The sequence below is a fragment of the Takifugu rubripes genome, unplaced genomic scaffold (genome assembly GCF_901000725.2).
Source record: "Takifugu rubripes unplaced genomic scaffold, fTakRub1.2, whole genome shotgun sequence".
Taxonomy (NCBI): Eukaryota; Metazoa; Chordata; class Actinopteri; order Tetraodontiformes; family Tetraodontidae; genus Takifugu; species Takifugu rubripes.
The window spans coordinates 386154-412040 of NW_021821633.1; the positions used below are offsets into that span (position 1 = coordinate 386154).

At 51.4% G+C, this 25887-nt stretch overlaps 2 protein-coding genes across 4 annotated transcripts; both read right to left on the bottom strand.

Annotated features, from left to right (window-relative positions):
• Positions 1–225: 225 nt before the first annotated feature.
• LOC105419399 (aldose 1-epimerase-like) lies at positions 226–7023 on the bottom strand. Of its 3 annotated transcripts, none has more exons than XM_029832012.1 (9): positions 6921–7023; positions 6496–6682; positions 5484–5638; positions 4922–5035; positions 4358–4450; positions 2496–2577; positions 2261–2411; positions 580–754; positions 226–408 (listed from the first exon to the last, which is right to left on the bottom strand). In XM_029832012.1, exons 2-9 carry the CDS (start codon positions 6680–6682, stop codon positions 328–330), a joined length of 1038 nt encoding a protein of 345 aa, XP_029687872.1. In that variant the 5' UTR covers positions 6921–7023; the 3' UTR covers positions 226–327. The 3 variants fall into 3 exon arrangements, with proteins under 3 accessions (XP_029687872.1, XP_029687871.1, XP_029687873.1); XM_029832011.1 differs by having other exon boundaries at positions 5484–5641; XM_029832013.1 differs by lacking the exon at positions 4358–4450 and having other exon boundaries at positions 5484–5641.
• Positions 7024–7355: 332 nt separating this feature from the next.
• LOC115248357 (rap1 GTPase-GDP dissociation stimulator 1-like) lies at positions 7356–25763 on the bottom strand. Its single transcript, XM_029832022.1, has 15 exons — positions 25609–25763; positions 24692–24796; positions 22602–22724; positions 22360–22485; positions 21580–21708; positions 21329–21454; positions 17326–17469; positions 17109–17240; positions 16665–16799; positions 15398–15523; positions 8977–9116; positions 8776–8902; positions 8482–8610; positions 8244–8390; positions 7356–8115 (listed from the first exon to the last, which is right to left on the bottom strand). The coding sequence occupies exons 1-14, from the start codon at positions 25619–25621 to the stop codon at positions 8245–8247; spliced, it is 1701 nt and encodes a 566-aa protein (XP_029687882.1). The 5' UTR covers positions 25622–25763; the 3' UTR covers positions 7356–8115; position 8244.
• Between the last annotated feature and the right edge of the window lie 124 nt (positions 25764–25887).

A 25887-nucleotide genomic window follows, 5' to 3' on the forward strand; every position in this document is an offset into this window, starting at 1 on the left:
TGCTGGAGTATTTTGGGATTGATTTTAAAATGGCGTCTTTGTAAAGCTTCACACATAGACCAGTGTTTACCCGAACCTTTATGTTCCCAAACATCTGTTGGGGGTAGGGGGGTGGGGGGGTAGGGGTTAGCTCGGACCAGGCTGAGGTCTGAAGGAGGCTGAGCCTTTAGCGTAGCCGCTAGCTACCACATTCGTCTGTGAGTGTGTGTATACATAGAGACGGACTGTGTTTATTGTATATTTTATTGAAGAATAATCCCCAGAAACACAGGAGAGAAGAAGAGGAATGATTAGGTGTTGGTGCCAACTGGGTCTCTGCCCCCTGGCTCACGGGGCTGTAGTGAAGCTGAGCCGGGTCACGTGATGGTACTGCTCACCAGCCTGCAGGAGACAGTTGGGGAATGTGGGCTGAACACACAGACAAAGGAGGGCAACATTAGCGTGTGGTTCCACCCTACTTCATGCTGACAAGACCACCGAGATCCTCATGAGGGTTACCGAGTCCCCGTGGGTCGGCTGCCGTCACAGTTGCCGGGCAACAGACCCGGGTTCAGGGTACAGCGCTCCCTACCAGCATACCTGGTTGACGGCATCAGGCCAGTTCTGAGTCTCCAGACAGAAGGAGCTGTGCTTCCCGTATGGAACCCCTCCCTTCCCCACCACGGAGCCATCCAGGTAGTTGGCTGTGTAGAACTGGAGCCCTGGCTGACTGGTCCAGACCTCAAGCACACGTCCACTGGCTGGATGAACCACTCTGAGACACACACACCAAAGCCAAGATATCAGTCCAGTCCTGCACGATCTGTGGTGCCTGGTGGGTCTGAAGACCTGATCCAGGTACCAGGGCACGCCAGGGTTAGGGTTGGGGTTAGCATTAGGGTTAGGGTTAAGGTTAAGGTTAGAGGGTTAGGGTTAGGGTTAGGGGTTAGGGTTAGGGTTAGGGTTAGCATTAGTGGTAGGGTTAGGGTTAAGGCTAGGGTTAGGGGTTAGAGGGTTAGGGTTAGAGTTAAGGTTAGGGTTAAGGTTAGGGTTAGCATTAGTGGTAGGGTTAGGGTTAGGGTTAGGGTTAAGGCTAGGGTTAGGGGTTAGAGGGTTAGAGGGTTAGGGTTAAGGTTAGGGTTAAGGTTAGGGTTAGGGTTAGGGATCTGTCTGAAGGGCTAGGGTTAGGGTTAGGGATCTGTCTGAAGGGCTAGGCCCCTGAGACACACAGCCAGAGCTATGGAGGAGGACATTCCCCCTGATGGATGGTTCCTGGTGGCGAGGGTACCAGCATGGACACAGACCCTGGCCCCTGGGAGCTTCCAGCCAGGAACCTTCTAGCGGCTAAATTAGTGATAATCAATAACCAATCAATAATGCCGTTACGCAACCACCTGTTTTTACATTTTGGGATAAATGTGGTGAATTATCATTAAAGAAAATAATGTCTATTCATTTTATTTATGACGACAGGTTTTTCAAAGCCTTTTAACAGATTCAGCAAAGCTGGTTGTTGCAGTTGGCCCAACAATGTACATCTACGTGACATATACGTGATATATATGTGACATATACGTGATATATATGTGTAATTTCCGTGTCATACGTGTCATATGTGACATATACGTGTACAGTATACGTGTCATATACGTGCACATATGTGTACCCATCCAGTGCAGTAACCCATCAAAGGAGCTGTAGTTTGTAGCTTTATTGCCCTTTAACAGGTTTTCCATATATAATCCACACAGACGAAGCTCGCGGGGCCTTCATGACGCTTCTGAGCGTCCTTCCTAGAGGAAGCTCTTTAGATAAGCTCAGGTTAGGGTCAGGGTCAGGGTCAGGGTCAGGGTTAGGGGTTAGGGTTAGGGTCAGGGTCAGGGTTAGGGTTAGGGTTAGGGTTAGGGTCAGGGTTAGGGTCAGGGTCAGGGTTAGGGGTTAGGGTTAGGGTTAGGGTCAGGGTCAGGGTTAGGGTTAGGGTTAGGGTCGGGGTCAGGGTCAGGGTCAGGGTTAGGGGTTAGGGTCAGGGTCAGGGTCAGGGTCAGGGTTAGGGTTAGGGTCAGGGTCAGGTTTAGGGTCGGGGTCAGGGTTAGGGGTTAGGGGTTAGGGTCAGGGTCAGGGTTAGGGTCAGGGTCAGGGTTAGGGGTTAGGGTTAGGGTTAGGGTCAGGGTCAGGGTTAGGGTTAGGGTTAGGATCAGGGTCAGGGTCAGGGTTAGGGTTAGGGTTAGGGTCAGGGTCAGGGTTAGGGTTAGGTCTACTCTGGACCTGAGCTGGGACCCACCTGGCAGCACGCCGTTCCTTCCACACGTCTTTAGATGCACACAAGCAGAAATTGTGATCAAATCCTGGACCAGGGAGTTCCTTCAGTCGGGGACCAAGCAGGACCGGCTTCCTGAGGTCAAACAGCGTCCCCTCTACTGGTCTGATGTCTCCTAGCAACAGAGGAACATGTAGACGAACATGACTACACTGCTGAAGGTCCTCTGAGCTGAGACAGCGTGATGCTCATGGTTCACCTGTAGGAATGGAGGTGTCATCCACGGGGAGATACCACTGAGCACTGATGGACACCTGATGGTCGTAGATGTCTGGAGCACCCTACAAAATACAAAGGGAAGGAAATCCACCTGCATTAGTGGCCCTTCTGCTCAAGGACAGGCTGGAAGAAGGTGCCAGGACCCTCCTGAAGACCAGACCAGACCAATGTGTCAGTGCTTTAGCATTTAGCTTTAGCCGCAGGGCAGAGACTTCTACAGTCTACGCTGCTCTCTGTGCTTCTCTCAGGGTTCTGTGGGTCTCTCAGGGCTCTGTGGTTCTCAGGGTTCTGTGCTTCTCTCAGGGTTCTGTGGGTCTCAGGGTTCTGTGGGTCTCTCAGGGCTCTGTGGGTCTCTCAGGGCTCTGTGGGTCTCAGGGTTCTGTGGTTCTCTCAGGGTTCTGTGGGTCTCTCAGGGCTCTGTGGGTCTCTCAGGTTTCTGTGGTTCTCAGGGCTCTGTGGGTCTCAGGGTTCTGTGGGTCTCTCAGGGTTCTGTGGTTCTCTCAGGGTTCTGTGGGTCTCTCAGGGCTCTGTGGGTCTCAGGGTTCTGTGGGTCTCTCAGGGTTCTGTGGTTCTCAGGGCTCTGTGGGTCTCTCAGGGCTCTGTGGTTCTCAGGGTTCTGTGGGTCTCAGGGTTCTGTGCTTCTCTCAGGGTTCTGTGGGTCTCAGGGTTCTGTGGGTCTCTCAGGGCTCTGTGGGTCTCTCAGGTTTCTGTGGTTCTCAGGGTTCTGTGGGTCTCAGGGTTCTGTGCTTCTCTCAGGGTTCTGTGGGTCTCAGGGTTCTGTGGGTCTCTCAGGGTTCTGTGGGTCTCAGGGTTCTGTGCTTCTCTCAGGGTTCTGTGGGTCTCAGGGTTCTGTGCTTCTCTCAGGGTTCTGTGGGTCTCAGGGTTCTGTGCTTCTCTCAGGGTTCTGTGGGTCTCAGGGTTCTGTGGGTCTCTCAGGGCTCTGTGGGTCTCTCAGGGCTCTGTGGGTCTCAGGGTTCTGTGGGTCTCTCAGGGTTCTGTGGTTCTCTCAGGGTTCTGTGGGTCTCTCTGGGCTCTGTGGGTCTCTCAGGTTTCTGTGGTTCTCAGGGCTCTGTGGGTCTCAGGGTTCTGTGGGTCTCTCAGGGTTCTGTGGTTCTCTCAGGGTTCTGTGGGTCTCTCAGGGCTCTGTGGGTCTCAGGGTTCTGTGGGTCTCTCAGGGTTCTGTGGTTCTCTCAGGGTTCTGTGGGTCTCTCAGGGCTCTGTGGGTCTCAGGGTTCTGTGGTTCTCTCAGGGTTCTGTGGGTCTCTCAGGGCTCTGTGGGTCTCTCAGGTTTCTGTGGTTCTCAGGGCTCTGTGGGTCTCAGGGTTCTGTGGGTCTCTCAGGGTTCTGTGGTTCTCTCAGGGTTCTGTGGGTCTCTCAGGGCTCTGTGGGTCTCAGGGTTCTGTGGGTCTCTCAGGGTTCTGTGGTTCTCAGGGCTCTGTGGGTCTCTCAGGGCTCTGTGGGTCTCTCAGGGTTCTGTGGTTCTCTCAGGGTTCTGTGGGTCTCTCAGGGCTCTGTGGGTCTCAGGGTTCTGTGGGTCTCTCAGGGTTCTGTGGTTCTCAGGGCTCTGTGGGTCTCTCAGGGCTCTGTGGGTCTCTCAGGGTTCTGTGGTTCTCAGGGTTCTGTGGTTCTCAGGGCTCTGTGGGTCTCTCAGGGTTCTGTGGTTCTCTCAGGGTTCTGTGGGTCTCTCAGGGCTCTGTGGTTCTCTCAGGGTTCTGTGGGTCTCTCAGGGTTCTGTGGTTCTCTCAGGGTTCTGTGGGTCTCTCAGGGTTCTGTGGGTCTCAGGGTTCTCCTGAGGACCGTTGCATGATGGGAAGGCTGGAGTGTGGGTCTCTGTAACCTTACCTGCCCCGCCAGGTTAAAGTAGGCGTGGTTGGTCAGGTTGATGGGGGTGGTTTTGTCCGCCTGGGCTCTGTATTCGGCCGTTAGCGTTCCCTCCTGAACCCACAAAGCAAATTTCAAACCATCAACCTAAAACCAAATCAGGCCCATTTAAATCTGCAGATGCTGGTTTTAGTGGCCGTCTTTAAAACTTCCTCTTCACGGTTCATTTATCATGTAGATGCAGCACTAATATACGTTTACGCTAATATCCGTCTATGCTAATATACGTTTACGCTAATATCCGTTTACGCTTATATACATTTACACTAATATCCGTTTATGCTAATATACGTTTTCGCTAATACTCGTTTACGCTAATATACGTTTACGCTAATACACGTTTACGCTAATATACGTCTATGCTAATATACGTTTACGCTAATATCCGTTTCCGCTAATATACATTTACGCTAATATCCGTTTACGCTAATATCCGTTTACGCTAATATCCGTTTACGCTAATATCCGTTTCCGCTCTGAGGTCTGATCAAAGCTTTCTGAGAAGAGTCAAAAAGTTCCGGTTGCCTTTAAAGTGTACGTGAGCGAAACGTGCAGCTCTCCAGGATAGCCTTGGTCCCCATCAGGGCTCGTGAGACTCAGCTGGACACCAGCGTCCACAGCTTCAGCGCGCCAGAGGGCCTGAGGACACACAGACACACACTAACCATGAGTGCAACCCTGCAGGATTGACAACAACAACACAACAACAACAACGGTTGTGGTGGAGAGCAGAGCAGAGAAGATGGAGAAGCATCGACACAATAGTGATGCCATGTTTCCTTTGACCACTCTGAACGTGCACTGTGCACATTCACCCCTAACACTCGTGCACTGAGGGCAACAGCCGTTCCAGAGACATAAAGACACGTCCACACTGTGGAGACGCTGCCTCCAGGACTCTGCTGGGTTCTGACCCACTCAGGTGTCCTCTGGGTTCCTCAGGGGGCACCTGGATTCATTCAGAGTGCTGTTTTTCTCTCGGTGGGCAACTGCGTGGAGCTTTCAGATCTATCCCATAATATGGGCCACATCAGACTGGGAGCCTTCCAGCAGCACCTATCAGGTCAGGAGGGGCATCAGGACTGACCTTGCTGAAGCCCTGCAGCCCCCCGTGGATGGCGTTGGGGCCATTGTTGGTGTCCAGCTTGTACTGGACCCCATCCACCACGAAGAGTCCCTTTGCTATGCGGTTAGCCACACGGCCCACGGTAGCTCCGAGATAGCGTCGATCTGAGAGGTAACCTGCTAAAACACAAGGCAGCTGTTGGAGAACCAGCCCATCCTGCTTGGATGAAACCGCCACCAGAACAAAACCCAGACGAGCAGAACCGACACCAGGCCCTGAGGCGGGTCGGAGAGGCCGCCAGACGGTTCCCGTCTCAACAGAAATAATAATGTAGCAGCACGTTGGGGAGGGCCAGCTCTGCTCTGGGAGTCCACCTGTGTCCCTGGGTCACCTGTGTCCCTGGGTCACCTGGATCACCTGTGTCCCTGGATCACCTGTGTCCCTGGGTCACCTGTGTCCCTGGGTAACCTGGGTCACCTGTGTCCCTGGGTCACCTGTGTTCCTGGATCACCTGTGTCCCTGGGTCACCTGGGTCACCTGTGTCCCTGGGTCACCTGTGTCCCTGAGTCACCTGGACCACCTGTGTCCCTGGGTCACCTGTGTCCCTGGATCACCTGTGTCCCTGGGTCACCTGTGTCCCTGTGTAACCTGGATCACCTGGGTCCCTGGGTCACCTGTGTCCCTGGGTCACCTGTGTCCCTGGGTAACCTCGATCACCTGTGTCCCTGGGTCACCTGTGTTCCTGGATCACCTGTGTCCCTGGGTCACCTGGGTCACCTGTGTCCCTGGGTAACCTGGATCACCTGGGTCCCTGGGTCACCTGTGTCCCTGGGTCACCTGGGTCACCTGTGTCCCTGGATCACCTGTGTCCCTGGGTCACCTGGATCACCTGTGTCACCTGTGTCCCTGGGTCACCTGGGTCCCCTGGACCACCTGTGTCCCTGGGTCACCTGTGTCCCTGGATCACCTGTGTCCCTGGGTCACCTGTGTCCCTGGGTCACCTGGGTCCCCTGGACCCCCTGTGTCCCCTTACCCTGCAGGTGGTCGTAGCCCAGGACCACATCAGCACTCCGGCCGTCTCTGCCTCTGCTGAACACGGACTTGATGGTGGCGCCGAGCGTCAGAATCTCCACCTGCAGCTGTGGTGACTGCAGGAGCCACAGGTGGACCACGCCCTGTCCAGGGACCTCTCCCCACGGCGCCTGGCTCACCTGTGTCATCTCAGATAGACTCAAGTATTAATACACGAGGAGAAACGCGTGCACGGATACTAGCCGCGACAGTGACCGCTTTAGCTCCGGGTACAGTAACGCTAACGTTAACTTTATTCCAATAAATCGATGGCGTGAAGTTTGTTCCCGAGTTGACACGTGAAGACATGATGGAGCCTCGCGGGCAGCTCTGGTGTCACGCACGCGTAAACGGAGCAGTTTGCAGAAACATCAGGACAGTTCTCACCTCAGCTCAACTTCCAGACTTCCCCTGTCAACACAACTCTTCCGGTACCGTTCCACGCTAACCCTCAGACACGTGACGACGGTCAGCCAATCACAGCGGCCAGGAGGGAACGCCCACTTTTCTGATTGACTTCCTGTCAGAATAACAGCCAATCACAGCGGTCAGGACGGGAACGCCCCCTTTTCTGCTTGGCTTCCTGTCAGAATAACAGCCAATCACAGCGGTCAGGGCGGGAACGCCCCTTTTCCGGTTGACTTCCTGTCAGAAGTTTCTTCTTCTTCCGCCTCAGTGCTGCCTCCCACCGGTGAGACCCCGCAACCACCCGGTGAGCAGTCGGAACCGTCCCGATAAACCGGGTAACAGAATAAATAAAAGTCCATCATAATTAATAATAACAAGAAGGTTTTTTCATTTTTACAAACACACTTTATGTTTCGCAGGTCTTTTCACAAGACATTCTAAAATTACTGAAACGAACAAACAAACAAACAAACACTGGGAGGAGCTCCAGCAGACTGGGAGGAGCTTCGGCAGACTGGGAGGAGCTTTGATTCTCTTTGATGATGCTAATATTGCTATTTTTGCTTCTTTCATGGTGAAGGATAAGAGTGAATAACTGGTCCTTAAATTCCTGCTTTAAAAACAATATTTCACATGATTTAGTTTAAAATTAAATGTGCTTGACTTGACTCATAAACGCTATTCAGTGTGAATCGTTTGACTATAATTCACTTTTCAATCCTTCATTCATATTGTTGAAATATTATTAATAAATCAAGTTCTTTATTAAATAAATATAGTAAATATAAACAGTAAATATAATGATGCCATGTGAATCTAAACCCATTTAATTGTTTTATTTTGCTTTTCCACCTTAATGAATGAACTTCTGTCCCTAAACCAGCTAACTAACCAGCTAACGCTAACTTTGACCAGCATTCGTCCTGAAACAGGACGTCCAGATGTGGACGTGAGGGAAGAACTCCAACATAATTCCTTTAAAAATCCATTTAATCTGCGATCGTGGTGACACATTGTTCATCTGGACGAACGTCCAGAACGCTGAGACGAGCATCCGTCATGATTCGCGACGTCGCCATGGAAACCGGGAGATGTACACGTCTCAGCACTTCTAAAGTGGGTCAGGACCGTCCATCAGGGTCCAGCTCAGCCCCCAACCATGATGAACATCTAGCTGAAGAAGAAAAGGTTTAAAAGCAACGCTCTGACTAACCAAGTCCTCCGTCTCTCTCCCCATCCCCAACCTAAGCTAGTAGCTCTGTAATGCTACAGTAGCTTTTCTCCGCTAATTTTATAGAATACTTTAATCAGCTGTTGCCGTTTTAGGGTTTTTTTCCAGAAGAGTCAGTATGGAGGCGGCCTGAGAGGAGATGTTGCTATTGCTGTGGTCCAGCAGCTTGGAGAGCCTCTCCTGGATGCTGCCAGAGTCCAGCTCCTCCTTCATGGCCCCTGCAGCACAGCAGAGACGGAAGAAAGATGAGCGGGTCGGCCCAGACGGAACAGAACCACCAACCAGCTCCTCTGGAGACCAGATACTTACTGGAGTTAGCAAGACTGCCGAGCAGCCCCAGAACACTCAGCTGGACCTCTGGGAGCAGCTCAGGGTCCTGGAGCAGGCTGCCGAGCACAGGCAGCAGCTGGGACCCTCTGGAGACCTCCGTCATGCTCTCTGAAGGGTTCGCACACGTGCACGCACACGTGCACGCACGCACACGTGCACACACACGCACACACGCACACACACACACACACACGCACACACACGGAGCTGAATCTGCATATGCACCAATCATATTCAGGTATACGGTGTTATAAGCCCCTCCCCTTCCTGTACCAAGGTCAGTGGCAGCTGCTATCGTCAGGGCAACCAAGGCTTCATTTTGCATGATGACGTGTTCACTTGTTGCCATGGAGATCAGGTGCTGCACGCCCCCTCCATGAAGGACAGCCCTCACGACGTCCTGTGGGAGAGACAGACGTGCAGTCAGTAAGCTAACGTTAGCTAACAGACAACGTTGTGGCCGATGTGACTGACGGGGCTCCGGCTGTGGCGGATCAGGGCGGCCAGCAGGCGACAGGCTTCTCCTCGGACCCCCGCGTGGTCCTTGGCCTCACACCACTCCATGACCCGGGCCAGAAGGACCGGGTCTCTGCCCAGGATCAGGGTGGCTTCCTCTGACACAGGAACAGATCAAATATTAACAGAGCGATACTGAAAGATGGCTGGCTGGCTGGCTGGCTGGCTGGCTGGCTGACTGACTGACTGGCTGGCTGGCTGACTGACTGACTGGCTGACTGACTGGCTGACTGACTGGCTGGCTGGCTGACTGACTGACTGGCTGACTGACTGACTGACTGGCTGACTGACTGACTGACTGACTGGCTGACTGACTGACTGGCTGACTGACTGACTGGCTGACTGGCTGACTGACTGACTGACTGACTGGCTGGCTGGCTGACTGAATATCCTGACAAAACACCATAGATCGTATCATTTGTTTGTGTTTATGCTGAAAAGGGCCCTTCATTATTTCATTATTTCATTATTTTATTTTAATGCATTTTTTCTCCATCATGGGAGGACTAACTATCTAACTATCTAACTATCTAACTATCTAACTATCTAACTATCTACCTGTCTGTCTCATTCCCAGGACCTTGTTCCATCAGAGTCCTCAGGACCGGTCTTAGTCTCTGGAGGCTTCATTGAAGCCCCCTCAAGGTTCCTGCTCTGTACGTTGGGATTTCTGGGTTGTGTCTGTCTTTGGCCTGCAGGGGGCACCTGTGGGCAATAACCCTAACCCTAACACCCTGTGGGCAATAACCCTAACCCTAACACCTGTGGGTAATAACCCTAACCCTAACACCTGTGGGCAATAACCCTAACCCTAACACCTGTGGCAATAACCCTAACCCTAACACCTGTGGGCAATAACCCTAACCCTAACACCTGTGGGTAATAACCCTAACCCTAACACCTGTGGGCAATAACCCTAACTCTAACACCTGTGGGCAATAACCCTAACCCTAACACCTGTGGGCAATAACCCTAACCCTAACACCTGTGGGTAATAACCCAACCCTAACACCTGTGGGCAATAACCCTAACCCTAACACCTGGGCAATAACCCTAACCCTAACACCTGTGGGCAATAACCCTAACCCTAACACCTGTGGGCAATAACCCTAACCCTAACACCTGTGGGCAATAACCCTAACCCTAACACCTGTGGGCTAATAACCCTAACCCTAACACCTGTGGGTAATAACCCTAACCCTAACACCTGTGGGCAATAACCCTAACCCTAACACCTGTGGGCAATAACCCTAACCCTAACACCTGTGGGCAATAACCCTAACACCTGTGGGCAATAACCCTAACCCTAACACCTGTGGGCAATAACCCTAACCCTAACACCTGTGGGTAATAACCCTAACCCTAACACCTGTGGGTAATAACCTAACCCTAACACCTGTGGGCAATAACCCTAACCCTAACACCTGTGGGCAATAACCCTAACCCTAACACCTGTGGGCAATAACCCTAACACCTGTGGGCAATAACCCTAACCCTAACACCTGTGGGCAATAACCCTAACACCTGTGGGTAATAACCCTAACCCTAACACCTGTGGGTAATAACCCTAACCCTAACACCTGTGGGCAATAACCCTAACCCTAACACCTGTGGGCAATAACCCTAACCCTAACACCTGTGGGGTAATAACCCTAACCCTAACACCTGTGGGTAATAAACCTAACCCTAACACCTGTGGGCAATAACCCTAACCCTAACACCTGTGGGCAATAACCCTAACCCTAACACCTGTGGGCAATAACCCTAACACCTGTGGGCAATAACCCTAACCCTAACACCTGTGGGCAATAACCCTAACCCAACACCTGTGGGTAATAACCCTAACCCTAACACCTGTGGGCAATAACCCTAACCCTAACACCTGTGGGCAATAACCCTAACCCTAACACCTGTGGGCAATAACCCTAACACCTGTGGGCAATAACCCTAACCCTAACACCTGTGGGCAATAACCCTAACCCTAACACCTGTGGGTAATAACCCTAACCCTAACACCTGTGGGTAATAAACCTAACCCTAACACCTGTGGGCAATAACCCTAACCCTAACACCTGTGGGCAATAACCCTAACCCTAACACCTGTGGGCAATAACCCTAACACCTGTGGGCAATAACCCTAACCCTAACACCTGTGGGCAATAACCCTAACCCTAACACCTGTGGGCAATAACCCTAACACCTGTGGGTAATAACCCTAACCCTAACACCTGTGGGTAATAACCCTAACCCTAACACCTGTGGGCAATAACCCTAACCCTAACACCTGTGGGCAATAACCCTAACCCTAACACCTGTGGGTAATAACCCTAACCCTAACACCTGTGGGTAATAAACCTAACCCTAACACCTGTGGGCAATAACCCTAACCCTAACACCTGTGGGCAATAACCCTAACCCTAACACCTGTGGGCAATAACCCTAACACCTGTGGGCAATAACCCTAACCCTAACACCTGTGGGCAATAACTCTAACCCTAACACCTGTGGGCAATAACCCTAACCCTAACACCTGTGGGTAATAACCCTAACCCTAACACCTGTGGGTAATAAACCTAACCCTAACACCTGTGGGCAATAACCCTAACCCTAACACCTGTGGGCAATAACCCTAACCCTAACACCTGTGGGCAATAACCCTAACCCTAACACCTGTGGGCAATAACCCTAACCCTAACACCTGTGGGCAATAACCCTAACACCTGTGGGTAATAACCCTAACCCTAACACCTGTGGGTAATAACCCTAACCCTAACACCTGTGGGCAATAACCCTAACCCTAACACCTGTGGGCAATAACCCTAACCCTAACACCTGTGGGCAATAACCCTAACCCTAACACCTGTGGGTAATAACCCTAACCCTAACACCTGTGGGCAATAACCCTAACCCTAACACCTGTGGGCAATAACCCTAACCCTAACACCTGTGGGCAATAACCCTAACCCTAACACCTGTGGGTAATAACCCTAACCCTAACACCTGTGGGCAATAACCCTAACACCTGTGGCAATAACCCTAACCCTAACACCTGTGGGCAATAACCCTAACCCTAACACCTGTGGGTAATAACCCTAACCCTAACACCTGTGGGTAATAACCCTAACCCTAACACCTGTGGGCAATAACCCTAACCCTAACACCTGTGAGCAATAACCCTAACACCTGTGGGCAATAACCCTAACCCTAACACCTGTGGGCAATAACCCTAAACCCTAACACCTGTGGGGTAATAACCCTAACCCTAACACCTGTGGGTAATAACCCTAACCCTAACACCTGTGGGCAATAACCTAACCCTAACACCTGTGGGCAATAACCCTAACCCTAACACTGTGGGTAATAACCCTAACCCTAACACCATGTGGGTAATAACCCTAACCCTACCCCTGTGGGCAATAACCCTAACCCTAACACCTGTGGGCAATAACCCTAACCCTACACCTGTGGGCAATAACCCTACCCTAACACCTGTGGGCAATAACCCTAACCCTAACACCTGTGGGCAATAACCCTAACCCTAACACCTGTGGGCAATAACCTAACCCTAACACCTGTGGGCAATAACCCTAACCCTAACACCTGTGGGCAATAACCCTAACCCTAACATACCTGTGGGCAATAACCCTAACACCTGTGGGCAATCGACCCTAACCCTAACACCTGTGAGGCAATAAACCCATACACCCGGTGGGCAATAACCCTAACACCTGTGGGCAATAACCCTAACACTAACACCTGTGGGCAATAACCCTAACCCTAACACCTGTGGGCAATAACCCTAACACCTGTGGGCAATAACCCTAACCCTAACACCTGTGGGCAATAACCTAACCCTAACACCTGTGGGCAATAACCCTAACACTAACACCTGTGGGCAATAACCCTAACCCTAACACCTGTGGGCAATAACCCTAACCCTAACACCTGTGGGCAATAACCCTAACCCTAACACCTGTGGGCAATAACCCTAACCCTAACACCTGTGGGCAATAACCCTAACACCTGTGGGTAATAACCCTAACCCCTAACACCTGTGGGCAATAACCCTAACCCTAACACCTGTGGGCAATAACCCTAACACTGTGGGCAATAACCCTAACCCTAACACCTGTGGGCAATAACCCTAACCCTAACACCTGTGGGCAATAACCCTAACCCTAACACCTGTGGGCAATAACCCTAACCCTAACACCTGTGGGCAATAACCCTAACCCTAACACCTGTGGGCAATAACCTAACCTAACACCTGTGGGCAATAACCTAACCCTAACACTGTGGTACAATAACCCTAACCCTAACACCTGTGGGCAATAACCCTAACCCTACACCTGTGGGCAATAACCCTAACACCTGTGGGCAATACCCCTAACCCTAACACCTGTGGGCAATAACCCTAACACCCTGTGGGCAATAACCCTAACACTAACACCTGTGGGCAATAACCCTAACCCTAACACCTGTGGGCAATAACCCTAACACCTGTGGGCAATAACCCTAACCCTAACACCTGTGGGCAATAACCCTAACCCTAACACCTGTGGGCAATAACCCTAACACTAACACCTGTGGGCAATAACCCTAACCCTAACACCTGTGGGCAATAACCCTAACCCTAACACCTGTGGGCAATAACCCTAACCCTAACACCTGTGGGCAATAACCCTAACACCTGTGGGCAATAACCCTAACCCTAACCCTGTGGGCAATAACCCTAACACCTGTGGGCAATAACCCTAACCCTAACACCTGTGGGCAATAACCCTAACACCTGTGGGCAATAACCCTAACACTAACACCTGTAGGCAGTAACCCTAACACCTGTGGGCAATAACCTAACCCTAACACCTGTGGGCAATAACCCTAACCCTAACACCTGTGGGCAGTAACCCTAACACCTGTGGGCAGTAACCCTAACACCTGTGGGCAATAACCTAACCCTAACACCTGGGTTGTCTGTTCGTGTGGGGAGTGCGTTTGTTCGTCTACTGTGGGTGTTTGTTCGGGTTCCTTGGTGTTGGTAGGGTGTCTGTTGGTGGTGAAGCTGTTTGGTCGCTTCCCCTGTCGTGTGTTGGTGTTCCTGTTCCGTGTCTCCTGGAGGGCCGCTCCCGCCCCCCTTGCAGTCTAGGAGGACTGCCTCTGCCCTCAGTGTCTCGGGGCACGTTCGTGTGGTGAGCGTGTCGCGCTGGACTCCCGAGTCCTCGCCGGTCCAGGAGGACTGCGGCGTGTTGAGGACTCGCCGGTGTTTCGGGTTCCCAGCAGTCCAGGGGGACTGCGTCTGGTGTGGGGACTCTCCAATGGACCTGGGACGGGCGGACGCTGCCTCTCGATCCCCCTGCGGTCCAGGTTGTGTGCTCCCCTTCCCTGTAAATAAAGCCTTTGACCTCTCCATCACTGTGTCCTGGCCCGGTTCGGGTCCGCTACCACCACGTATCGTAACCCTGAGGGATTTGTAGTTGTCCTCGATATCTGAGCTGGTCCCATCTGGTAGGCAGACTCCCTCGGTCGTGACTCGTCCCTCTCGTGGTCACCATTGGGCCACACTTGATGAGACCCAATGACATTGTGAGGTTGTTGCCGTGGATCCTGGTGGTGGATCCTGGATGCCGTGGATCCTGGTGGTGTGAGGTGTGAGCCACTCTTCATCCATGTAGAGGAAGGGGCTGCTGGCCCCACTTCTTGTGGGGCCAGTCTTGGTTTTGACCTTGGTATCAGACCCGTGCAGAACTGTAGAGACAGAACACCATCTTGCTAAATGCCTCACTTGTGCAATGGGTGTGACGATGGCCTCCAGTTCGGGTCTTCCACAGCTCCATGGAGGTTTGTATGAAGGCTCTTGCTCTTGTACAGTTCCAGGCACTCTAGGAGAAGGTATGAGGCATTGGGTCATACGGTTTCTTGTCGGGTCAGGGTTCCAGGGATAGGTACAGGGAGCCCACACGTTGGTCCGTCACTCTGGTGCTCTGCCCCAGACAGAACACTGGGGGAGGACTCTCTTTACTCCCTGGTGGATCTCTCCCGGCAGGTTGCCAGGTTCTGCGAGGTTCTGCGAGGTTCTGCGAGGTTCTGTGAGGTTCTGCCAGGTTCTGCCAGGTTCTGCGAGGCTTTGCTCGCCGGTCCTGCTACATTGCCCCTCGTGAGCTTCGCTAACGCCCTGACTGAGTTAGCAGTTGCTAATGTTTTTCTTGCCTTTGATTGTGTGACAATTTACTTTATGTTGCTTTTGATTATGTTTAGCAGGTGGTTTTATGCTTCTGCTCATGTTTGTATTTACATTAAGCACAAAGGTTAATTGGTTTAGTTTAGGAGTTTATGAGTTTATGAGTTTAAGGTTCCACCGACACAGGTGAACAACACCCACCTTGTCCATCCACCATCATGCGTAACGTCCCCAGAAGTTTGAACTGGACCGGCGGCATGTCGGAGCGCAGCAGCGTCTTGATCCTGTCGGTCACCCCATCGTCCAGCATTCGCACTTTGTTGGCGGCTGAAAGACACAACTCATGTGAAGACATGTCCCGCCCAAGGACCATGTCCTGCCCAAGGACCATGTCCTGTCATGTGAGGACCATGTCCTGCCCCAGGACCATGTCCTGTCATGTGAGGACCATGTCCTGCCCAAGGACCATGTCCTGCCCCAGGACCATGTCCTGTCATGTGAGGACCATGTCCTGCCCCAGGACCATGTCCTGTCATGTGAGGACCATGTCCTGCCCAAGGACCATGTCCTGTCATGTGAGGACCATGTCCTGTCATGTGAGGACCATGTCCTGCCCCAGGACCATGTCCTGCCCCAGGACCATGTCCTGTCATGTGAGGACCATGTCCTGCCCCAGGACCATGTCCTGCCCCAGGACCATGTCCTGTCATGTGAGGACCATGTCCTGTCATGTGAGGACCATGTCCTGCCCCAGGACCATGTCCTGTCATGTTAGGACCATGTCCTGCCCCAGGACCATGTCCTGTCATGTGAGGACCATGTCCTGCCCCAGGACCATGTCCTGCCCCAGGACCATGTCCTGTCATGTGAGGACCATGTCCTGCCCAAGGACCATGTCCTGCCCCAGGACCATGTCCTGTCATGTGAGGACCATGTCCTGTCATGTGAGGACCATGTCCTGCCCCAGGACCATGTCCTGTCATGTGAGGACCATGTCCTGCCCAAGGACCATGTCCTGTCATGTGAGGACCATGTCCTGTCATGTGAGGACCATGTCCTGCCCAAGGACCATGTCCTGTCATGTGAGGACCATGTCCTGCCCCAGGACCATGTCCTGTCATGTGAGGACCATGTCCTGTCATGTGAGGACATGTCCTGTCATGTGAGGACATGTCCTGCCATGTGAGGACATGTCCTGCCATGTAAGGACCATGTCCTGCCCCAGGACCATGTCCTGCCCCAGGACCATGTCCTGTCATGTGAGGACCATGTCCTGCCCCAGGACCATGTCCTGTCATGTGAGGACCATGTCCTGCCCAAGGACCATGTCCTGTCATGTGAGGACCATGTCCTGTCATGTGAGGACCATGTCCTGCCCCAGGACCATGTCCTGTCATGTGAGGGCCATGTCCTGTCATGTGAGGACCATGTCCTGCCCCAGGACCATGTCCTGCCCCAGGACCAGTACCTGGGATGGCCAGATTCCTGAGTGCGCTCAGGCCAGCATGCTGGACGGACACGTCTCCTTCGTCCACGTGTTGCTCCAACATGGTGAGGATGTGAGGAACCACCCCGAGGTCCAGCATCTTCACGCAGTTGCTGTCTGAAACCAAAGCAGGAACATCTCATGAGGCGACTTTAGCCCCACACGTCACGGGAGGGTTGGTTTTAGTTATAGGTCGGTTAACCTACAGGTTAACCTACAGGTTAACCGACCCTTGAGCAAGGCACCGAACCCTCCTACGCTCATACAGGCCCCCTGAGAAGGACCCCCCCCACCCGTTGTGGACCCTCCCCGTGACCCAAGAGGGATGAAGAGGTTGAGAAGAAGAGATGAACCAAGTTACCAGTAACAAACCAGTTCAGTGTTGGACAGTCATTAAGCTGGTTAAAGTGTTGACTAGTATCTTACCGTTCCTAGCAAAGTTAGCGATAGCCAGCGCTCCAGACAGCTGCAGCTGAGTGTTGGAACACTGCAGCCAGGATATGACATCACGATACACCGGGCCAGAACCCTCAGCAAAGCACTTCTGCATGGATTCATCTACAACACAGAACCAGATCAGACACAGACGGTCCTCCATGAGGGGGCACACAGGTGACCCACCTCCCAGCAGCAGGTGACCCACCTCCCAGCAGCAGGGACACGATCAGGTTGGAGGCTATTTTGATGCTGCACAGGTCGTGGGGATCGGAGCCTCCCTGCAGGTCCTGGATCATCTCAGACAGAGCCTCCGGGACCGCCGACTCTGAGAACTGCAGCTTCAGAACATCTGACACACAGTCACAGGATGTAGTAGCAGCGGTAGCACTAGCATTAGCGGTGGTAGCATGAGCATTAGCAGTGGGAGCATGAGCATTAGCAGTGGGAGCATTAGCATTAGCATTAGCAGTGGTAGCATTAGCGTTAGCATTAGCGTTAGCAGTAGCGGTAGCATTAGCAGCGGTAGCATTAGCATTAGCAGTGGTAGCATTAGCAGTGGTAGCATTAGCGTTAGCATTAGCAGTAGCATTAGCAGTAGTGGCAGTGGTAGCATTAGCATTAGTAGTAGCATCAGCAGTAGTAGTAGTAGTAACATCAGCAGCAGTAGTAGTAGCAGCGGTAGCATTAGCAGTGGTAGCATTAGCGTTAGCATTAGCGTTAGCAGTGGTAGCGTTAGCGTTAGCATTAGCGGTGGTAGCAGTAGCATTAGCAGTAGTGGCAGTGGTAGCATTAGTAGTAGCATCAGCAGTAGTAGTAGGAGCAGCGGTAGCATTAGCATTAGCAGTGTTAGCCTTAGCCTTAGCATTAGCAGTGGTAGCATTAGCGGTAGCATTAGCAGTAGGAGTAGTAGCAGTGGTAGCATTAGCATTAGCAGTGGTAGTAGCATCATATAGTCAGCTGAGGGTTCTTGGTTCCCGCCCCAGTGCAGACAAATAATGTAAGTTCTGGTAGTGGGGGGAGGTGCCAGAACACCTTCTGAGCACTGCCCAGTACCCTTGCAAGGTACTGAACCCTAAATGCTCATATAGGGCCCTGAGACCCGGTGACCCATGAAGGGGGACCTGCCTTCACCCATTGTGGACCCCCCCATGACCCTGAAGGGGTTAAAGCCTGATTCCTCTGGTGGGTTAGGGTTGGGGTTGGGGTTGGGGTTAGGGTTAGGGTTAGGGTTAGGGTTAAATTAGGGTCAGGGTTAAATTAGGGTTAGGGTTGGGGTTAGGGTTAGGGTTGGGATTAGGGTTAGGGTTAGGGTTAAATTAGGGTTAGGGTTAGGGTTAGGGTTAGGGTTGGGGTTAGGGTTAGGGTTAGGGTTAGGGTTGGGATTAGGGTTAGGGTTAGGGTTAAATTAGGGTTAGGGTTGGGGTTAGGGTTAGGGTTGGGATTAGGATTAGGATTAGGGTTAGGGTTAGGGTTAGGTTAGGGTTAGAGGGTTAGGGCTAGGTTTAGGGTTAGGGTTAGGTTAGGGTTAGAGGGTTAGGGCTAGGGTTAGGGTTAGGGTTAGGGTTAGGGTTGGGGTTAGGGTTAGGGTTAGGGTTAGGGTTGGGGTTAGGGTTAAATTAGGGTTAGGGTTGGGATTAGGATTAGGATTAGGATTAGGGTTAGGGTTAGGGTTGGGATTAGTAGTAGCATCAGCAGTAGTAGTAGTAGTAACATCAGCAGCAGTAGTAGTAGCAGCGGTAGCATTAGCAGTGGTAGCATTAGCGTTAGCATTAGCGTTAGCAGTGGTAGCGTTAGCGTTAGCATTAGCGGTGGTAGCAGTAGCATTAGCAGTAGTGGCAGTGGTAGCATTAGTAGTAGCATCAGCAGTAGTAGTAGGAGCAGCGGTAGCATTAGCATTAGCAGTGTTAGCCTTAGCCTTAGCATTAGCAGTGGTAGCATTAGCGGTAGCATTAGCAGTAGGAGTAGTAGCAGTGGTAGCATTAGCATTAGCAGTGGTAGTAGCATCATATAGTCAGCTGAGGGTTCTTGGTTCCCGCCCCAGTGCAGACAAATAATGTAAGTTCTGGTAGTGGGGGGAGGTGCCAGAACACCTTCTGAGCACTGCCCAGTACCCTTGCAAGGTACTGAACCCTAAATGCTCATATAGGGCCCTGAGACCCGGTGACCCATGAAGGGGGACCTGCCTTCACCCATTGTGGACCCCCCCATGACCCTGAAGGGGTTAAAGCCTGATTCCTCTGGTGGGTTAGGGTTGGGGTTGGGGTTGGGGTTAGGGTTAGGGTTAGGGTTAAATTAGGGTCAGGGTTAAATTAGGGTTAGGGTTGGGGTTAGGGTTAGGGTTGGGATTAGGGTTAGGGTTAGGGTTAAATTAGGGTTAGGGTTAGGGTTAGGGTTAGGGTTGGGGTTAGGGTTAGGGTTAGGGTTAGGGTTGGGATTAGGGTTAGGGTTAGGGTTAAATTAGGGTTAGGGTTGGGGTTAGGGTTAGGGTTGGGATTAGGATTAGGATTAGGGTTAGGGTTAGGGTTAGGTTAGGGTTAGAGGGTTAGGGCTAGGGTTAGGGTTAGGGTTAGGTTAGGGTTAGAGGGTTAGGGCTAGGGTTAGGGTTAGGGTTAGGGTTAGGTTAGGGTTAGAGGGTTAGGGCTAGGGTTAGGGTTAGGGTTAGGGTTAGGGTTAGGGTTGGGGTTAGGGTTAGGGTTAGGGTTAGGGTTGGGGTTAGGGTTAAATTAGGGTTAGGGTTGGGATTAGGATTAGGATTAGGATTAGGGTTAGGGGTTAGGGTTGGGATTAGGATTAGGATTAGGGTTAGGGTTAGGGTTAGGGTTTAGGGTTAGGGTTAGGTTAGGGTTGGGTTAGGGTTAGGGTTCAGGGTTTGGGATAAAACTTTTTTTGCACTGGCCTACTGCTCGGGAAAGCAGGGGAGTGCGGAGGGTGAGGGCCCCCCCGGGGGGGAGCTATTAGCCAGGGCTCGAGAAGTTCCGGACAGGATAGGGGAGAGAGTTGGATCGCCCAGTCAGAGAAGACTTTGGTGGAATGGCAAGTAGGTATGTGGTTAGGATTGACCTTGGGGTTGGGGCAAGAGTTAGGGTTGGGGTTAGGGTTAGGGTTGGGGGGAAGGTAGGGGTTGGGGTTAGGGGGGTGTAGGGGTTAGGGTTTAGGGTTAGGGCTAGGTTAGGGGTTGGGGTTAGGGTTTGGGTTGCGATTAGGGTTGGGGTTGGGGTTGGGGTTAGGGTTAGGGTTAGGGTTAGGTTAGGGCTAGGGTTAGGGCTAGGGTTAGGGTTAGGGTTAGGGTTGGGGTTCAGGGTTGGGGTTGGGATTAGGGTTAGGGTTGGGGTTAGGGTTGGGTTAGGGTTAGGCTTAAATTAGGGTTGGGATTAGGATTAGGGTTAGGGTTAGGGTTAGGTTAGGGGTTAGGGTTGGGATTAGGGTTAGGGTTAGGGTTAGGGTTGGGGTTGGGGTTAAGGTTAGGGTTAAATTAGGGTTAGGGTTGGGATTAGGATTAGAATTAGTATTAGGATTAGGATTAGGATTAGGATTAGGATTAGGGTTAGGGTTAGGGTTAGAGTTAGGTTAGGGTTGGGGTTAGGGTTAGGGTTAGGGATGGGATTAGGATTAGGGTTAGGGTTAGGTTAGGGGTTAGGGTTAGGGTTAGGGTTAGGGTTGGGGTTGGGGTTAAGGTTAGGGTTAAATTAGGGTTAGGGTTGGGATTAGGATTAGGATTAGGGTTAGGGTTAGGGTTAGGGTTAGGGTTGGGGTTGGGGTTAAGGTTAGGGTTAAATTAGGGTTAGGGTTGGGATTAGGATTAGAATTAGTATTAGGATTAGGATTAGGATTAGGATTAGGGTTAGGGTTAGGTTAGGGTTGGGGTTAGGGTTAGGGTTAGGGATGGGATTAGGATTAGGGTTAGGTTAGAGTTAGGGTTGGGATTAGGGTTATAGGGTATGGATTAGGGTTATAGGGTTAGAGTTAGGGTTGGGATTAGGGTTATAGGGTTGGGGTTGGGGTTAGGGTTAGGGTTGGGGTTAGGGTTAGGGTTGGGGTTAGGGTTAGGTTAGGTTAGGGTTAGGGTTAGGGTTAGGGTTAGGGTTGGGGTTGGGGTTAGGGTTAGGGTTAGGTTAGGGTTAGGGTTAGGGTTAGGGTTGGGATTAGGGTTAGGTTAGGGTTAGGGTTAGGAGTAGAAAGGCCATTTTGTCCACTCAACCCGTTCTCACCACTTTCACTCAGTGAACCGAGTATTTCCAAGATGACGTGCCTGCGTTCAGCATCTGCAGCTCGTTTCAGCTGGAGCATCAGAACATCTGCAATGCCCACCTCCGCCAGCGCCTCTCGCGAGGACTCTGCACACAGAATCAGAAAGGAAAAGGGGCTCAGTAGCTCAGGGGGCTGGTGGTTCCAGTTCCAGCTGCAGACCAACTCTTGGAACGTGACGTTATTGAGTCAGTGGAAGGAATTCAAGGGTTACCCAGGTCCACCAGGTTACAGAGGGCCAGCAGACACACGTTGATCAGAGGGTCGTTCTCTGGATAGGCTGTGATGATGGACACCAGCCTCGGGATCACGCCGCTCTGGACCAGCTGCTCTTGTTGCTGTGCTGAAACAGGCAACACAGTGTTGGTGTGGTGTTCCTCGTACTGGTTAGGGTTAGGGTTAGGGTTAGGGTTAGGGTTAGGGGTTAGGGTTAGGGTTGGGGTTGGGGTTGGGGTTAGGGTTAGGGTTGGAGGATTAGGGCTAGGGTTAGGGTTAGGGTTAGGGTTAGAGTTAGGGTTAGGGTTAGGGTTGGGGTTGGGGTTAGGGTTAGGGTTGGGGTTAGGGTTAGGGTTAGAGTTAGGGTTAGGGTTAGGGTTGGGGTTGGGGTTGGGGTTGGGGTTAGGGTTAGGGTTGGAGGGTTAGGGCTAGGGTTAGGGTTAGGGCTAGGGCTAGGGCTAGGGTTAGGGCTAGGGTTAGGGTTAGGGTTAGGGGTTAGGGTTAGGGTTAGGGTTAGGGTTAGGGTTAGGTTAGGTTAGGTTAGGGTTAAGGTTAGGGTTAGGGTTAGGGTTAGGGCTAGGGTTAGGGTTAGGGTTAGGGTTAGGGTATGCCTGTCTTTGCTTTTTCTTGCAGTAACAGTAAGAAAACTGAAGAATAAAGCCTCATTATCTCGTGGCTGTTTGCCACTCGGCTCACTAAAGCTGTGACCGACTGTCAGTGACCGACTGTCGGTGACCGACTGTCAGTGACCGACTGTTAGTGACCGACTGTTGCTTACTGTTGTCGAAGCAGATTCTTCCAATGGCTCTGCCTGTATTCAGCAGCATCTCTGGATTATTACTGTTCAGATGGGGAACCAAAGCCTTCACCAGTCCTGCATCGATGCACAGCTCTCTGACAGCAGCTACAACACACACACACACACACACGCACACACACACACACACACACAGATAGAGAGGGGTCTGTTACTGCTGTTAGGGCTAGGGTTGGGGCTGTCCAAGGAGCCGGCTGTCCCACCTTCTCGGGCCATCTCTGCCACCAGCAGAGCCACCTGACAGTGCAGGTTGCTCTGGGCCTGGAGGACCTGGGCCAGGCTGGGCAGGATGCCGCTCCTGCTGATGTCAACGGCAGCATTATTCCCTGGGAAATGAGAAGCAAAGCAACAGCAGAAGCACGATCAGGCAGGTTTAGACGTGGCGTCCCGGGTTTAGCATTAGCTGTAATGTTAGCGTTGAGGACGTGCTATGGGCTAAAACAGCGTTCACCTCACAGGACACCACTGGTGAATAAACGTGCACGAGCACTAACGGTTAGCTGCAGTATACATGCCGGGGCAGCAGGGGGCGGTGAGGAGCCGACCGGGCATCCAGGAGCAATTTATGTGGGTAAAGAACAAAGTTCTGCTGTTAGCCGAGGTAGGGGGCCAGATGTTCTTCTTCTATGCCTACGTAGACACTATTTTGACTATTAATGTCACCCCCGCACCGTGGCCCCCACAGCATGGCCCCCACACCGTGGCCCCCACAGCATGGCCCCCACACCGTGGCCCCCACACCGTGGCCCCCACAGCATGGCCCCCACACCGTGGCCCCCACACCGTGGCCCCCACAGCATGGCCCCCACAGCATGGCCCCCACACATCTCTCCCACCTCCCTCAGTTCCTCAGACTGGACTCAGCTGGACCCTACCTGCCACTTCTGGTGGTCCCCTTTTCCCTCCTCTACCTCACCTGTATTCCTCCTCTTGGCCCCATAGCTTAATCACTGTAATGAGCCAGGAGGGTGGTGGCCCTCCCCTGGGCCATGTTGTGCCACAACATCAGCTAACTGGGACGAATCCAAGAAAGGAAAACTTTAATGAAATACATTCATCATGTACAGCAACATCAGGGTTCCAGGATATGAAGGACAGAGAAGGTGCGCAGGTCCGTGAGCTACTCAGGTGGCCTGAAGAAGCTAATGGTGACCCAAATATCCCACTTTCCTCTGCAATGTCTGATTCTGGGGATTTCAATGTCCCTCAGCGAAGGATGCGCAGCTCTAAAAGGGAAACGACTTTATCAGCAACTGGATCAGGAAAAAAAGAAAAACATCTAAAAACATCCAACCGGTCCAACACATAAACCTGAGAGAATCTTTCAGGCTTTTAACATATTTTCTGCTCTTAGTTCATCCAATTTTAATCAAAATGTTATTGTTATTATCACACTTTCTCCTAAGAAAGGTCAATTCAAGCAACGTAGAAATAACTTGTATAAATAAAATAATTATAAATAAATAGTTTTAAATAATTTAAACTCCTCACAATCCTGTTGAGGCTAATGAAACAATATTTAGAATAGAACCAAAGTCCGTCCCTGGGCTAATAAGAGTCATTTCCTCGCTCAAAAGCTCAAAGAGCAGAGGTGCATTTGGTCCTATTAGTGACTTTTAAAGCCCCATTAAGAGTCTGAAATCTATCTATTAAACAGGGACTCAACAGGGAGCGTTGCTGGGCTCCCCGGCCATATTAGTGCACCCACCCTTTAAGGCTGGGGACAAGACAGACCCGGAGAAGTATCCACCACTCCGGATCTTCCCTAAAGTTTCCAAAGTAGCCCAGAAACGGCGCACCACAAAGCTGCCGAACACTTAGAAATGGTGGTTCCACACTTCAGCCAACAACAGCCCAACAGAAACAAACACCTTTTATGTCCTAGGGAACTTAAATAGCTAGTTGGATCAGGACGGCTACGCTAAGCTGTATTTCTTGATTTGAATCATGCATTGTTATGAATCGGCGCCATCTTCACACCTCATTAGTTCTGCTGGAGTGCCACAGGGCTCAATACTGGACCCTGTTTTATTCAGCCTTTATGTCAACAACCTACCAAATGTCTGTAAATATAGAAACGCTGACGACACTGTCGTATAGTGTCATGGCAACTCACAACAGGAAGCTGCTGCAACACTCCTGGGAGCTATGGGGTTAGCATTGGTGGTGCATGAGGGACAGCAACCATCAGTCTTTGTGGGTGGAGGGAGACTTGACGAGATGAACACGGTCCAGGGGAATAAACCTCGATACAGCGTGGTTGCATGTGGCTCAGGTGAACTCCAAAACTTACTCTTTTCCAGCAGAGAGGCCAGAACTGTGTCCAAGTGAGGCTTGAGTTCCTCTTCAGTCAGTTCTGTACTGACTGTGATAGCGTTGAGTGAGGCGCTCAGAGAGTCTGCACACACACAAACACACACACAATACCGACAACACTTAACAGACTATAGTCACGGCCTTAATCCTCATTATTACTCATTATTTATTACCACCACCTTCTGCTCATCACATGGTCTCAAGTGTCATGTGACCAGGACGAAATCTAGCTGCATAAAATAGGCTTGAACTGGGTTGTTGTCAATGTAAACACACTCACACACACACACACACACACACACACAAGAGCCTATGTAGAAGAGTGAAAGCTCTCCGATGGTAATCACCTATGCTAATCAGCTCAGTTAATCCGTTGTACCTCAGATGAAAATAGCCTGAATGGAGAGGCAGCAGGAGGTAAATATGGAGGTGCTGCTCTGCTTTAGTCTACGTTTCTAACGTGCACAGAGCAGAGCAGGATTCAGAATCCAGAAGATCTCCAACCTCCAGCTCGCATCGTTCTCATGCTGGAGGTGAAGACTTCTCAGAATGCTGATGTTCTCATTCCAATACAACCATTAAAGAAATAACCATCCATCCATCCATCTATCTATCTATCTATCTATCTATCTATCTATCTATCTATCTATCTATCTATCTATCTATCTATCTATCTGTCTATCTGTCTATCTATCTATCTATCTATCTATCTATCTATCTATCTATCTATCCCCACATGCACAGTTCCCTTCAAATCAATCATTTACATCATGGATTATGTGATCATGCACACACACACACACACACACGCACACGCACACGCACACGCACACACACACACGCACACACACATGCACACACACACACGTGCGTGTTTAAAATGTAGCTACTCACCGATATCTGTCATGGCTGCAGGTCTACAGGCTCTCTGGCTGCTTCATCTGCTCCGCTACGCCCGCCTCCTCTGCGTTTGTGTGGATGTGTGTGTGTCTGCGTTTGTGTGGATGTGTGTGTGTCTGCTTGAGTGCTTCTGTGTGTGTGAGAGAGTGAGTGTGTCTGTGTGTGTGTGTGTGCCAGAGGAGGTAGTACAATACTGTTTTAAGGCCAAATATGCCCTGTGTCTCTCAGTGTTTCTTTTAAGCTCATCCCATTTCATTCCTCCAATCCTTTAAT